The sequence below is a fragment of the Artemia franciscana genome, chromosome 15 (assembly GCF_032884065.1).
Source record: "Artemia franciscana chromosome 15, ASM3288406v1, whole genome shotgun sequence".
Lineage (NCBI taxonomy): Eukaryota > Metazoa > Arthropoda > Branchiopoda > Anostraca > Artemiidae > Artemia > Artemia franciscana.
Genome location: NC_088877.1, coordinates 27,282,293 through 27,295,671, shown reverse-complemented (window position 1 = coordinate 27,295,671; position 13,379 = coordinate 27,282,293). Strand labels below are relative to the sequence as shown.

General features: G+C 33.0%; 1 protein-coding gene across 1 annotated transcript in view; it reads right to left on the bottom strand.

Annotated features, from left to right (window-relative positions):
• Positions 1-241: 241 nt before the first annotated feature.
• Positions 242-13,379, bottom strand: part of LOC136036268 (PH and SEC7 domain-containing protein-like) — a 187,358-nt gene continuing 174,220 nt past the window's right edge. Inside the window, exon 16 of the mRNA XM_065718408.1 lies at positions 242-1,839. Coding sequence (XP_065574480.1) covers positions 1,764-1,839 — 76 coding nt within the window. The 3' untranslated portion in view covers positions 242-1,763. The remainder of the gene's footprint in view (positions 1,840-13,379) is intronic.

Genomic DNA, 13,379 nt, shown 5'->3' with positions numbered 1-13,379 from the left:
CCTGAAAATTCCCAGTAATCTTCCAGAGAAGGAATAATCCGAGTCTTTTTTCGAATGTCACATCGAAAAGTTTGATTTTATGTTCTAATACAGTGTTTAAACAATCTAGGACAGTGTTATTGTACGTATGAACTTTAATCCCTGCTGAGCACATTTTCTCTCGAGATAGAATAGAAGAATGATTTTAATTTGTATCTTCAGTATCTAATTAGGTCGTGAAATTTATTAAAAATTAATTTATTTTTATTTATTCTATTATTTTTATTTATTTATTCTATTATTATTTATCGTTTTGTCATTTTTTTTGTTTTTTTTTGGGAGGGGGGAAGGTAAGGATGGCTGGTAGTAATTGTGTATGTAGGGTTTTGTAAAGGGTGATGTCTATCCACACACACATTGTACTAAACTTGGGTTTTGTTGTTAACGTGCTTTAATTTAACACATTTCTCTCAAATGTAACAACCTTTTCAAATGGTTATATTTTTATTCCTGACGATGCTGCCTGGGTAAGTAGGCTACATGATATCACAAATATTAAGCAATTGAATTTATCCTTGGTTGGTTAGAATAGCCACCAGGACGTGCAGAGAATAGTTTCTGGGGTGCACATTTTCTATATTTTACAGTGATATGCTACATAGATTTTTTCACAATCCTGATAATTAATAACTTATTCTTGGGGGTAGTTTTGATCAACGAGTAGGTTCTGGTAACCAGCATCGGGATTTTAAGTAACAATTGTTGGTTAGAACGACTATAAAATAAAGATTCTATAGGTTCATCTCTAGCAATAGAGTTGTAATTTAATACACTAGAAATTCAGAAGATATATTCATGTCGGGAATCGATTCAACCAAAACACAGGGTTTGTTTGGTGAAACGGCTCACATGAATTGTTTATCAACAAATCATATATTCGCTTGTGCTAATCATAGAATCAACTGTAACAATTGTTGAATCGTCAGAAAATACCTTAAGGCTGTATTTGATAGAATGCCATTTGTATTTGACTCCCTACAGAAACTAAACGACATGTGGCTTATTAAGTCTATCAGGGCACAATTTCCTTAGAATAATTGCAAACAAAATGTGAAATTGGAAGAGTTACACATAAAATAATCAACAACAGGAACACTAAGAAAAGTATTGTTTACGCAATGTTGAACTTCCTTATCACAAGTTAAATCAATTACAAAGGTTTCTATTCAACCAAAATTTCGAAAGAAAACTGAATACTTTATTTCGTTTCGCATTATATATATTCAAACAAGAACAATTTATATTTTATGGTGATTTATTTGTCTCAATGATTCATTCAAAAGCTCTAATATATTTACTGAATTTTGCCAATGGATAAACGTTCTCAAAAACATTGACTTGTAAAGTTTTTCATATTTCATTTTCTCTTTTCTTTTCTTAGTAACATGGAAAATGTTGCATTCTGTCTGTATAAGTTTTAAAGTTGCATCTAAAACTTTGTCCCTCTTCAATAAACACGAATAATGTTTCACCAAAGTGCAGCTTCGTATCGTCAGAAAAGGAGTTTCAAAATAACAAAGTTTCCCTTTTCACCCATCCACAGTTAGCTGTATGGAAGTTGCTTTTACAGTGATTCAGTTGTTGCTTAATAGTATAGAAAATCTTTGCAAAAATTGATTTTACATGTGATTTTCCAAAATTCTAATTGCTTTCAAAGAAACTATTCTTTTTTCTTGCTGCTACTGATACCTTCCATGTAGAATACTTAAGTGGAACCACTGAAGTCAGGTATGGGTCATCATTGCACGATTCGCATCGTTTGGGTTTATTGCATATCTATCTTTTGAAGTTTGTGTCCAGCTGAAAAGGAATATTTAGTTTTTTCGTTTCATAGTCTATTTCTAAAAAAGAAGAAAAAAGCAGTGAAAAAAAAATGACACGAAATTCAGGTCCATCCTCGAGAAAAAGATAACAAAGAAGAAGAAGAACGACTAAACATCAACAATATCATAGATATCATCAACATAAAATCCTCCTCTACCTTTCGAAGCACCCACGTTTCAGAACCACACTTGATCACTGTCATTGCCGTTGTGTCTAATACTCAACTCCTGGTTTGCAGACTTATCGTCCGATTCTTCCAAAATTTTTCAACTATTAAAACATCCTGGGCAGAATTCATTCTACTTTTTACATCTTCGCTACGCCCACGATCTTTACTAGTAATATTACCCAGATAAGCGAAGCTATATACTTAATCGATCTTCTCTTTACCCAACAGCACTTTTTACCTCCATTTATTCTTATTCTTGAAGATTTAGTCTTCTTAACATTAATTTTCAAACCTGTCATCTTGCACCCTGGATTCTCAAAACCTCCAAAAATTCCTTTATTCTGCTAATATCTTCATCTAGGGCACTCAAAACATTTGCATAATATAAGTCTAGGAGAATTGTCTTCCGTTTGGTTCCATCCTCTCCCATAGCCTTAGCCGTGTTCCTTAACCACACTGTTGTTCTCTAAAAGCTTTATCAAAGTCCCCATAATCCAAATCAGTAGTCTTTAATCCATTTAGTTATGTCTTCGATTCCTCTTCACAAAAAGAAAAATCTTAATTCACTTCAAACAAAAGTGTTCGTTTCTATATTATTTCCCACAAGTTTATCACGGTTTAATACCCCCTCCAAATGGCCTTACCATCTCTCTTTAAAACTGTCATTATCCCTAATCGAAGGCCCGTTCCTGTCTTTAACCGCGACAAAACCGGTCTGACTACTTTTCCTTGATTTTTTAACATGAGAATGCAATATTTTAATTCCATGCCGTCTGGCTCCATCTTCCAGGTCCTTGGCAATTTAATTATATTATTTACTTTAATAGGCAAAGTAATTGTTTCTATTATTTCCTCTGATTATCATACGAATAATCACTCAAAATTTCTTTTACAAACCCCTCCTGTTTTCTACCCAACTAAAAGCGTTTTTGCTAATATTCCCAACTGTGTATCTAACTTTTCCTCCCTGAAGCGGCAGGATACCTCCTGCTACTTCGCAAACTACCTTCCTTATATTACCCCATTCATCTCCTATATTGTCAGTTCCGCAATCAGCTGCACCTGGAAAGTTATTCTCAAATTCTCATCCTGGAGTCCACCAAACTCATAATTCCTGGAAGGTAGTTACCCTTTCTAAATTTCAGCTTTAGATTAACTCTAACTTTAGATTAACTTACTTCTAACATGAACGAAAATTACCCTTTCTAAATTTAAAGGTAGTTACCCTTTCTACATTTCAGCTTAAGATTAACTTTAACTTTACATTAACTTACTTTTAACATCAACATAAATTCTTCTATGTAGCCTATTGTCTTGCACCAATTCGATTTACGATAACATCAAGAATGACCATCTTACCACCACGTTAACTGAACATATATCATGTTAACTTATGATCCATTTTATGCCTAAATCCCGTATTGGCTAAACTAGATTGCTTTACCAAGAAAATGGTAGCAGACCATAACCTTTCCTACCTCCCTAAAGAAGTCTAACCGTGAAAAGTTGGCATTTGTAAAGCCATTGGCGAACAAAAAAGTAGGTTTAAATATCTAAACAAGAGCTAAGAGCTCATATGGCACTTGTGACAAGGCAAGAAGAGCTAGGAGTTAAGAGATCATATGGTATGAGCTCTAGCAAAATTCTATGTATCAATAGATTGATTTAAAAGGAAAATAAGAGGCTTAATGCCGGTCAAGATTTAAAATAAAGCTCTGAGTCACGATGTCCTTCTAAATATCAAATTTCATTGAGATCCGATAACCCGTTCGTAATTTAAAAATACCTCATTTTTTCTAATTTTTCAGAATTACCCCCCCCCCCCCTCCCAACTACCCCAAAGAGAGCGGATCCGTTCAGGTTATGTCAATCATGTATCTACGACTTGTGCTTATTTTTACCACCAAGTTTCATCCCGATCCCTCCACTCTAAGTGTTTTCTAAGTTTTAGGTTTCCCCCTCCCAACTCCCCCCAATGTCATCAGATCTATTCGGGATTTAAAATAAGAGCTCTGAGACACGATATCCTTCTAAATATCAAATTTCATTGAGATCCGATCACCCGTTCGTAAGTTAAAAATACCTCATTTTTTCTATTTTTTCAGAATTACCCCTCCCCCCTAACTACCCCAAAGAGAGCGGATCCATTCCGGTTATCTTAATCATGTATCTAGGACTTATGCTTATTTTTCCCACCAAGTTTCATCCCGATCTCTCCACACTAAATGTTTTCCAAGATTTTAGGTTTCCCCCTCCCAACTCCCCCCCAATGTCACCAGATCCGGTCGGGATTTAAAATAAAAGCTCTGAGACACGATATCCTTCCAAACATCAAATTTCATTGAGATCTGATCAACCGTTCGTAAGTTAAAAATACTTCAATTTTTCTATTTTTTCCGAATTAACGGGCCCCCACACCCCCCCCCCCCCCAAATGGTCAAATCGGGAAACGACTATTTCTAATTTAATCTGGTCCGGTCCCTGATACGCCTGCCAAATTTCATCATCCTAGCTTACCTGGAAGTGCCTAAAGTAGCAAAACCGAGACCGACAGACCGACAGAATTTGCGTTTGCTATATGTCACTTGGTTAATACCAAGTGCCATAAAAACTGTAGTTTCAGGTCAGGAAGATCACCATAAAACATCATATGAAAGAACAACAAAAGTGAAACGGAGGTCTTACTCCTTTGCGCATTTTTTTCTGAGAAGGGTTGTAAGAGCTACATAATTTTTTTTTTTTTTTTTTTGATCTTTTTTATTGGTTGAACGAACCAAACTCAGTTTTCTCAGTGAACCGAAAATTTAGAGTTACAGCTCCCTTTTGAAGTAACAAAAGAGAACGGACACAACAAAGTGCAGTTTTTGGTAACCTTGTGCCGCATAAGGACAATTTTGGCCTACATTCAGTGACATTCAATCGAATTTAAAATATATAACTAAATATATAGAAACTTCCAGCTACTTAGGGCATACTGACGCACGGTATCGCATTCGTCCATAAATATATTTGTAATCTATATAAAACTAAAATTCAGTTGTTTTTGAACACATGAATCGTTTAGAAAAGATTTACTTTCATTACTCTCTTCAAACTTCTCGATAAGAAATGCTTATGTTGATCAGTTGACACATTTAGCTTTTTTGAATTCTGTAAATTGAACATGCCTTATCTGATTGCAACATTCTGCAAGCGTTACACATAGTTTTTGTTACTTGTAAGTAGTTTGTTACTGTAAATGCTCGGATCCAGAAGGAAAACGAGCATGAGAGTACTTAGCTTTAGCTTCTGAATCCAACTCAAAGTTCCTATCTTTCTAACAAATTGTTATGTACTTTAAATAGGAAAGAAAATCAAGGTTTAAATTTCTATTTGGCACTGTCAATTTTATCTGTCAACCTTTGTCTAAAGATGAAACAAAGAATACAACTACCAAATTTGATTCAAAGTTGAAGTCTAAGTTATATTGAATTTTCAAACCAATAGTTTTTTGTTTTTTTTATACAAATTCTGCATTATATTTTTGGCACCAAAGCATGAGGTTCTTATGTTTCATTAATTAATGTCTATGGGTTGGAGACATCCACAACGGAAATATTTTGAGAGCCAAATAGAAGAAAAACATTCAAATGCTTAGCTTCACAGAAAGGCTCGCAACTTCATAAAAAAAACTGAAGTTTATTCACCTGAGTATTTAATTTATGAACTTCAAAGCCCACCCTTTCCGGGGGTGACTTTTTCAGTTACGACTGTATCAAGTGACAGCCGTAGAATTTAAAGTAATGCCTCGTTCAAACGACCCTTTTTATCGTTTTTAAAAAGACTGCACCTAAATAAGCTACTGTTTTCAGCCACTTTCTGCGGCACAGCTATTCCATTGAGGCATCGAAAGCCCTGTGGAGATATATCAGTTCTACGGTCACGCTCCTTCGTAGTCATGTTTTAGGTTCTTAAGCACATTATTGTACAATCTGTATTGTCTTGTATGAACAAACTAAAAAGACACAAAAAAATTAACCTGAAATGTAGGGGGTGGGGGGACACTCACAACCATCAACCCCCTCGGTCATGCACTAAGTTTAACTTACGCTTTCCTGGAAGCTTACAAGATTTTTAAGAAGTATCATGTTGTGGCTGTTATTGGATTATTTAACAATTGGCACTCGAAAAATTTGACAAACAGAATTTGGTCGCTTCCGGTCATAGCTAAAGACTTTAAAAGCAATTAATTGTGTACAATCATTTTTGAGTAATTGCTATAAACAGAACACATTTGAAAATACACATTGTTTTTTACAACCCATAAACTGAACTTTACCGTAAAGAGAGGAGGGTTAAGGGGGTGGTTACCCCTATAATAGAGAAAAACCTCTGTTTATACCAAGTTTCAACGAAAAACCCATTTTTTTTATTTACTTGGGTTTCCTTGGGGATTCGTCTTTAAAGATTTTTCATTTATAATGTATGAAATAGATAATTATCTACAGGAATAATTTTGCTGATATTGATTCCTTCTTTATATTTGGAGTATCTAGCAGAAAACATTACAAGGAATCAAATAACATCTTAAGTATTAAGGATAAGATTAGGATTTTACATAACAGTGCAACTAAATTTCAAATAACTCTAAAATGGGGCAAATACAAAAGAATAGTCTACTATTAAGTATAAATATTAAGTCGAAGAATTTATAAAGAAGCTATATACAATACATTCTGTACAAAAGTGTGATTGAAAACACAAGACAAGCCTGTCATGAATTACAAAAAAAGACACAAACTGTTGCTATGTGAAAATTCAATAAACAAAAAAAAATTCTATGTTGATTTTATTTTTTCTGTGTTCCCTACAGTTAATTTCTAAAGTTGATTTTGGCAAAAAGAATAAAAGGATGTATATTCACATATTTTTGTTCTTTTATGTTGATGAAAGGGGAAGCCCATCTGTGAAAGTGACGGTTTAGTCATAAATTTTATAAGATTTTTATTTATTAAACGCAAACAGAAAAACGGTAAACACGGAGCTCGCTGGAAAGCCGTAAATCTTTTCTTTACTGGTTTATTTTTATCGGCTTAGCTTAATATTTCAGCGCGGCAGTTGAAGCTCATGACACATGTACCTGCAGCGAAACAAAAGAAAATAAAAATAAGGAGTGTGACGGTAGATGCATAAAGGTCGATTTTACCCGAAAACACACGTGTGAACCTATGGTAAGCTGTTTATTTCTTGTAAAAAATAATTTAGCGTACAACAAATGTATAATACGGCGGTTGTAGACCATCCACGGGAGCTACAAATCACTTCTATAATACCCAATGCACATGCCTCTACCACAAAAGTTAGTGAACTTTCACTTCTATTACTTGAACTTTATATTGCCAAAATTCTGATTCCAAGTATATCGTTATTACATCGCAATACGGCCGGAGAGACGGTTTTATTAGAGTGTCTGAACCTACCATTAGAAGAAATTCAACATTTCTAACGAGATAAAACAGATCTTATATGGCTTACACAGGTTTTCTTCAATAAAATTCTTGCTACCAAATTATACAGTTTCTTGATATGTACTAGGAAAGCTGAGAAAGTTAACCAAGAAGTCAGTCAACCTTATTTCTTAATTTGAAAGCCATGCCGTACTTACAAACATTAATGCTAATACGCCCTTTACCTATATAAGACAAAGAGCTTCATTAAAATACTGGTTGACAAAAATAGGTTTATTAACATGCGCCCTTTTCTCTAAGTACGCACATGCATGTTAAAAGACAGTTCCAAATAGTTGTCAAGGTCCCAAATAATTATTTTTAGAAAATAATTACATGGACATAAGAAATTATACATTTTTGTCTGTGATAATGCTATCCTGTAAAAATAGTATTGTATAATGCCTTGGCTAACCTTGTTATTTGAAGTAATTCCGATAAAATAGGTAACATAAGTACATTTATCGTCAATACTTTCATTTCCACCTGATTTCGTCGTTTGAGAAGATAGGAGGGAGCTAATCATGTTTTTCAAAATCAGGGAGGAGGGCAAAAACCTTAGGGTGGGTGAACACACCCTCTTTTCCTCTTAATAACTAAAAATATTTCAGGGGGGTGACTAGCAATTAGAAGCAAAAAGAATTGCTTGAGACGACGTTATAAGAATTACACACCTTGGATTCAGACGAAACCGTGCCCTTGTATGCACCAGCAGAAATAAAAAACGTTAAGTTATTGTTGTAGCACACTTGTCTATATTTAGTATAATAAATAGTGATTGGACGATCAATTAAGAATCCGAAACTTTCCAACCATATAAAACGGCATTTCCGTTAAAAAAAAAAAAATTCGGTTTCAAACATCATCCACTTAATTATTCACCATCAAGAAGAAACCTTAGATGTTCGTTTATTATACAAATTTACTCATTGCTTTAACTTTAGGCAAATTTCTGATTAAAGATCAGCTTATTTTACTACAAAATCAATAGTTAATTACTGCTTCTTTACGAACCAGCCCTTGACTGTAGCCGTTTGAAGAATAAAAAAAAAAAATTAAGAAAGAGGGAAGCGCAATCAATGATCATTAAATTTCAATGACGAATAATTGATCATCCGTGTTAGGATTTAAGACTGATTGGTTTGACCCTAGAATTTTTGCTGCTGATAAAATAACACTTGTAACATAATTTGGAAAGTTCAAAATTTTTGCACTACTGATAAAAACATAATTTATTTACTTTTACACGTTTCAGGCGTTCTATTACATTCTTTCAATATAGTCTTGGAATTCATAATTTTAGAAATGTGTATGTAACAGCTGGAAAGCAAGCAACAATTTCTATGAGTAGGGGAAGAGGTGGCTTAAACTTCAGAAATCAGGCAAATTAAGTGACAATGTAAAGAATGCGGACAATTCGCGAAAATCCGACTCGGGAAGTATGCAGCCCCCTGCATACTTTCATGCATATCCCCATTTGAAAACAACGGAAGTAAAACATAGATTAATACTCCTAATGATAGTCATTTTTTAAGACACTAATAGGCTAGAATTCGGCAAGATAAACTTCCCAAAGCTTTTTTTAGAGGGACTCGGACCCCATTTTTAGTTCTGTTGTTTCAAGTTCGAACGGTTGACTTAGAAACTACGCAAAAGTGAATGGTTTCAACTAATCATAGATTCTAAAACCCTATCAAATGTCGATAAGTGTCATGTTTCCACTTTTGTTACTATTTATAGTCACTCTAAAGTCATCCTCAGCAGCTGTTATTGACCCACTTTACATCCTATTCCTACTAAATCAGTGTTAATCTTGTTATACTTTTAGTTTTTCTTCATCCATTTTGACAGCTTTCCCTGATTTTTTCGTCTCGTAATAAAGTTTCTGTCACTTGGTTAATTTGTATATTCTCCTGTTTCTCAATCTCCTCCTCCTTTCCTTCTGCGTCGCAGTCTCTTGTTTCTTTCCTCTCTTCTTTGTCGTATTTAACCTCCCGACAAGCACCCCCTACTTTTATTTGTTTAATTTGACGGGATGGATGGTTTCTAAATTTTTGTGTCCAATTACATCAAATGGGGATTAGTAGTATTTTTAAATGCTATAAAACATATAAGGATTAAAAGGTATAAAAAAGGGGAAATTCAACCTGTGCCCAAATATGAAGCGGAAATGTAAAATTCGGACATAAGTATCTTTTGCAATAAAAAAAAAAAATGAAATTTTCTCTATAAGATGTAGAAAACAGACAACCAAACACAAACTATTAAGAAATAAACGGATTTAAAATAAAACTAAAGGATGACTAAAAAAAGCGACTAATAACTAACCATTTTTAGAAGAGGCCTAGCATACCCCACGTAAAGTATATAATAAATATATTGACAACACAGAAACTCAATTTTTCTAGAAATCAAAATTAGGAGTGTTGATATGGAAAAGGAATCAGAATTGCGAAAAATAGTGGCATAGGTTCATCACTAAAAATATGTTTTTTTTTTAATTTCTACTTTCCAAAACAATTAAAGTAGAAAAAAAAAGATCATTTCAAATTCAAAGAAAAGTTATACACATTTATAAGCAAAACATGTACACATACACATATATATATATATATATATATATATATATATATATATATATATATATATATATATATATATATATATATATATATATATATATATATATATATATATATATATATATATATATATATATATATATATATATATATATATATAGCCATTAAATACATAAATCACAGCTTTTATGTTGCGAGTATTCATAATTAATCTACATGAAAATTTTGCGCATGTTGAAAAAAATTTTGAACTATATTACACTCAGCTACATGATGAAGAATAAAGGAAAAACGAAATGAGAGATTAAAAAAAGAAGAAAGAAACCTGAACGACCATTAAATGATAGAGAGAGAGAGAGAGAGAGAGAGAGAGAGAGAGAGAGAGAGAGAGAGAGAGAGAGAGAGAGAGAGAGAGAGAGAGAGAGAGAGAGAGAGGAAATTTTTCGAAGCTGTGTGTACAAAAACCTAAGAAACCAAAAAAGCCCAAAATGGGAAGCCTCAGCACAACGTTTTGTGGCCTACATCAATTCCGTTTCCAATATACTGATCTATTTAAAAGTACATAAACTGATTTCTAATACTTTTTTGTTTGTTAACATAATAGACAGAGATATCTGCTGAGCTTCTAGTGTTCTAGGGCAAATTAGACCACCATTTATATCCCTTTCCATTTTTAAAGAATAAGCACATTGGTTGACAATAACGATATAAGATATGGCATAATACACAAGCTTTAATTTGTAGCCTAAAATTACACCCTTTACAATGAAATACAATTATAAATACTGTGTCACTTCAGTTAGAAGTTCTTCATTCGCTTGTTCAACAGCAAGACGTTGCTCTGTTCTTTTTATATAATTATTATTTTCAAAAATACGCTATTTCAATTTTTGTGTGACTCTTTAAGTTGTCTGAATTAACGGGTAATTTTTGGAAGTGTTTTATTAGGATATTCGTATACAATAAAGCTATGGTATTGTTACCAAAGCTAGATTTATGTATATTTGATCCAATTTAATTTTGAATTTTTTTTATAGGTAAACATTTAGTGGTTGGCCTCTCAAGCATGAGATATGTTAATAAAAAAATTGTTACTTCATAATATGCATGAAAATTTTAGTAGTCTTATTTCCAGGGTCGCTTCCACTTTTACTCAAATTTTTCCATCTATTATTTTCCTTTGTTTCTTCTACTGCGTGCATATGTATTCGATTTCCCCTCTACAGTCCACCCCTCTACCAACTGAGCAATCGAAGATTTGTGCATGTGTATTTTAAATACTGATAATTACAAAGGTCTTTTAACTAGAACGACATCTACAGCTTTCATTTGAAATTCTGGATATTCTTAAATCGCTACCTTACTATATAAAAACATAGATGGGGATTAATCGCTAATATTCAAAATTTAAAAACATAGGTAATAGAACAAAAGATCCCCACACAAGGACCTGAGTAGTCAAGAAGCGTCGTTAATCCGATATAACTGCAATAAAAAAAGATTCTTTTAATGCTGTAGTGGCTCAGTGGGTTTGATTTCAGCTAGGTAATACAGAACCAGGAGTTAAAAAGAAAAGAGGATGAAAGTGGAAGCGACCGAGAAAATCATTGACTACAATTTTTGTGCATATTATGAACTAAGCATAGCTTTATTAAATTATAACTCTGCCTGTCCTGTTCTGCATTTGCATTGTTTGAGCAAATTACCTTTACGTCACCTTCCCCTGAAATTTAGCAAAATGGTTTTAAAGTAATCTCGACTAATTTATATACAAGAAAAATAGTAATTACGTATAAAGATTGTATAATAATTAAAACATTTTTTTGACCAATATGATATCTAAATAAGGCACCCATTCACAAATCGATTAATCCTACAAAAAAAGGGACAAGCATAAAAAAATTACACTGGTGTACTAATCATCTGACTGAAATTTTTTAATATGTAAATTAAACAGCATGGAGCTGTTTTGTTATATGGAATTCTTTAAAAAGATCAACAAGAGAACTCCCGTAATTTATTAACGTAATTTAATACGAGCAGTTAGGACTCAAAATTGAATTCTGAAAAGAAAAAAAAAGATAAATTTTTGTCATCTTTTAGAATGAATGCTTATTTTTTGTGAGATTGCTTGTAAGACTCTAAGAGTTACTCACTTACTTTGAAGTTACAACACAAACATATCAAAAACAGCAAACCTATTGACAGCTTAGACATTGGCACATAAATATGAAAAAAACAAACAAAAAAACAAAACAAAAAAACAATGGAAACCTTACGATAAAGTATTTTTCGATTCCAGAGTTGGACCATGTTTTGCTCAAAAGCTTTATTGATCCATCTACGAAAATTGATTAGCCAACCGACAACACGAGAAGATAAACTTCTAACCAAAAAAAAAACAGCATATCTGCACCTAATACTACAAAGGACATAAATGGTGGGTTTCTATTCTTTACAGCAAAAAAAAAAATACATATTAATGCTTGGATTTTGTTGGAATAGAAATTAGAAGAGGCATTTGCATCACCACAACTATCACCATAGATCAGAGGCCATAGGGCCAATATCAGCTAGAGCCATGAAAATAATTTACCGATAAAAAGCTCAATGGTCGGCTACAATAGTAATGCTGTCGATCAAAAACACTCATACCATGTAGTGTAGCTGCAGATTTTCTATTTATTTGTTGACTAATTTTCAATTCAAATCTAAAGAACAATGCAATCCAAATCTCTAGAATCTAATGTTCTTAGCTGCAGACATGCGTCCCAAACAATAAAATACCTAATAATCACAAAACGTTATATTGTTTCTTTATACTTAACTCTTATTTAGAGAGCTGCGATTCTTGAAATTAATTTCATATTACTAAACATTTCTCTGAATTATTTGGGACTATTAATTATTACAAGTACTAAATTTCAACTCCACAAATTTAATTTTAGGGAATTTATATGCATATTGCGGTAGGGGGAGGGTAAAATCATTCCACCCTACCAGTTTTAAATAGGATTCTAAATCTTGAGGGGGAAAGTAATACTTAAGCACGCTCGAGAATTTTGTTTCCCAAGTGTCTTCCAATGAATAATTTCTTGTTTAAAAAAAAATAAATCATAGAATCAAATAAAAGCCAGATCTGACTGTTTTTAAAGTAAGCAGGCAGCCATACTTACGATAAACTGAGTGGGTAACCTTGCTAAGAATAAACGAATACGCCACTCTATTAGCGTTCTGTAAGGTAAGAAAAGCACCTCTCTACTTAAGAGTATATATGTT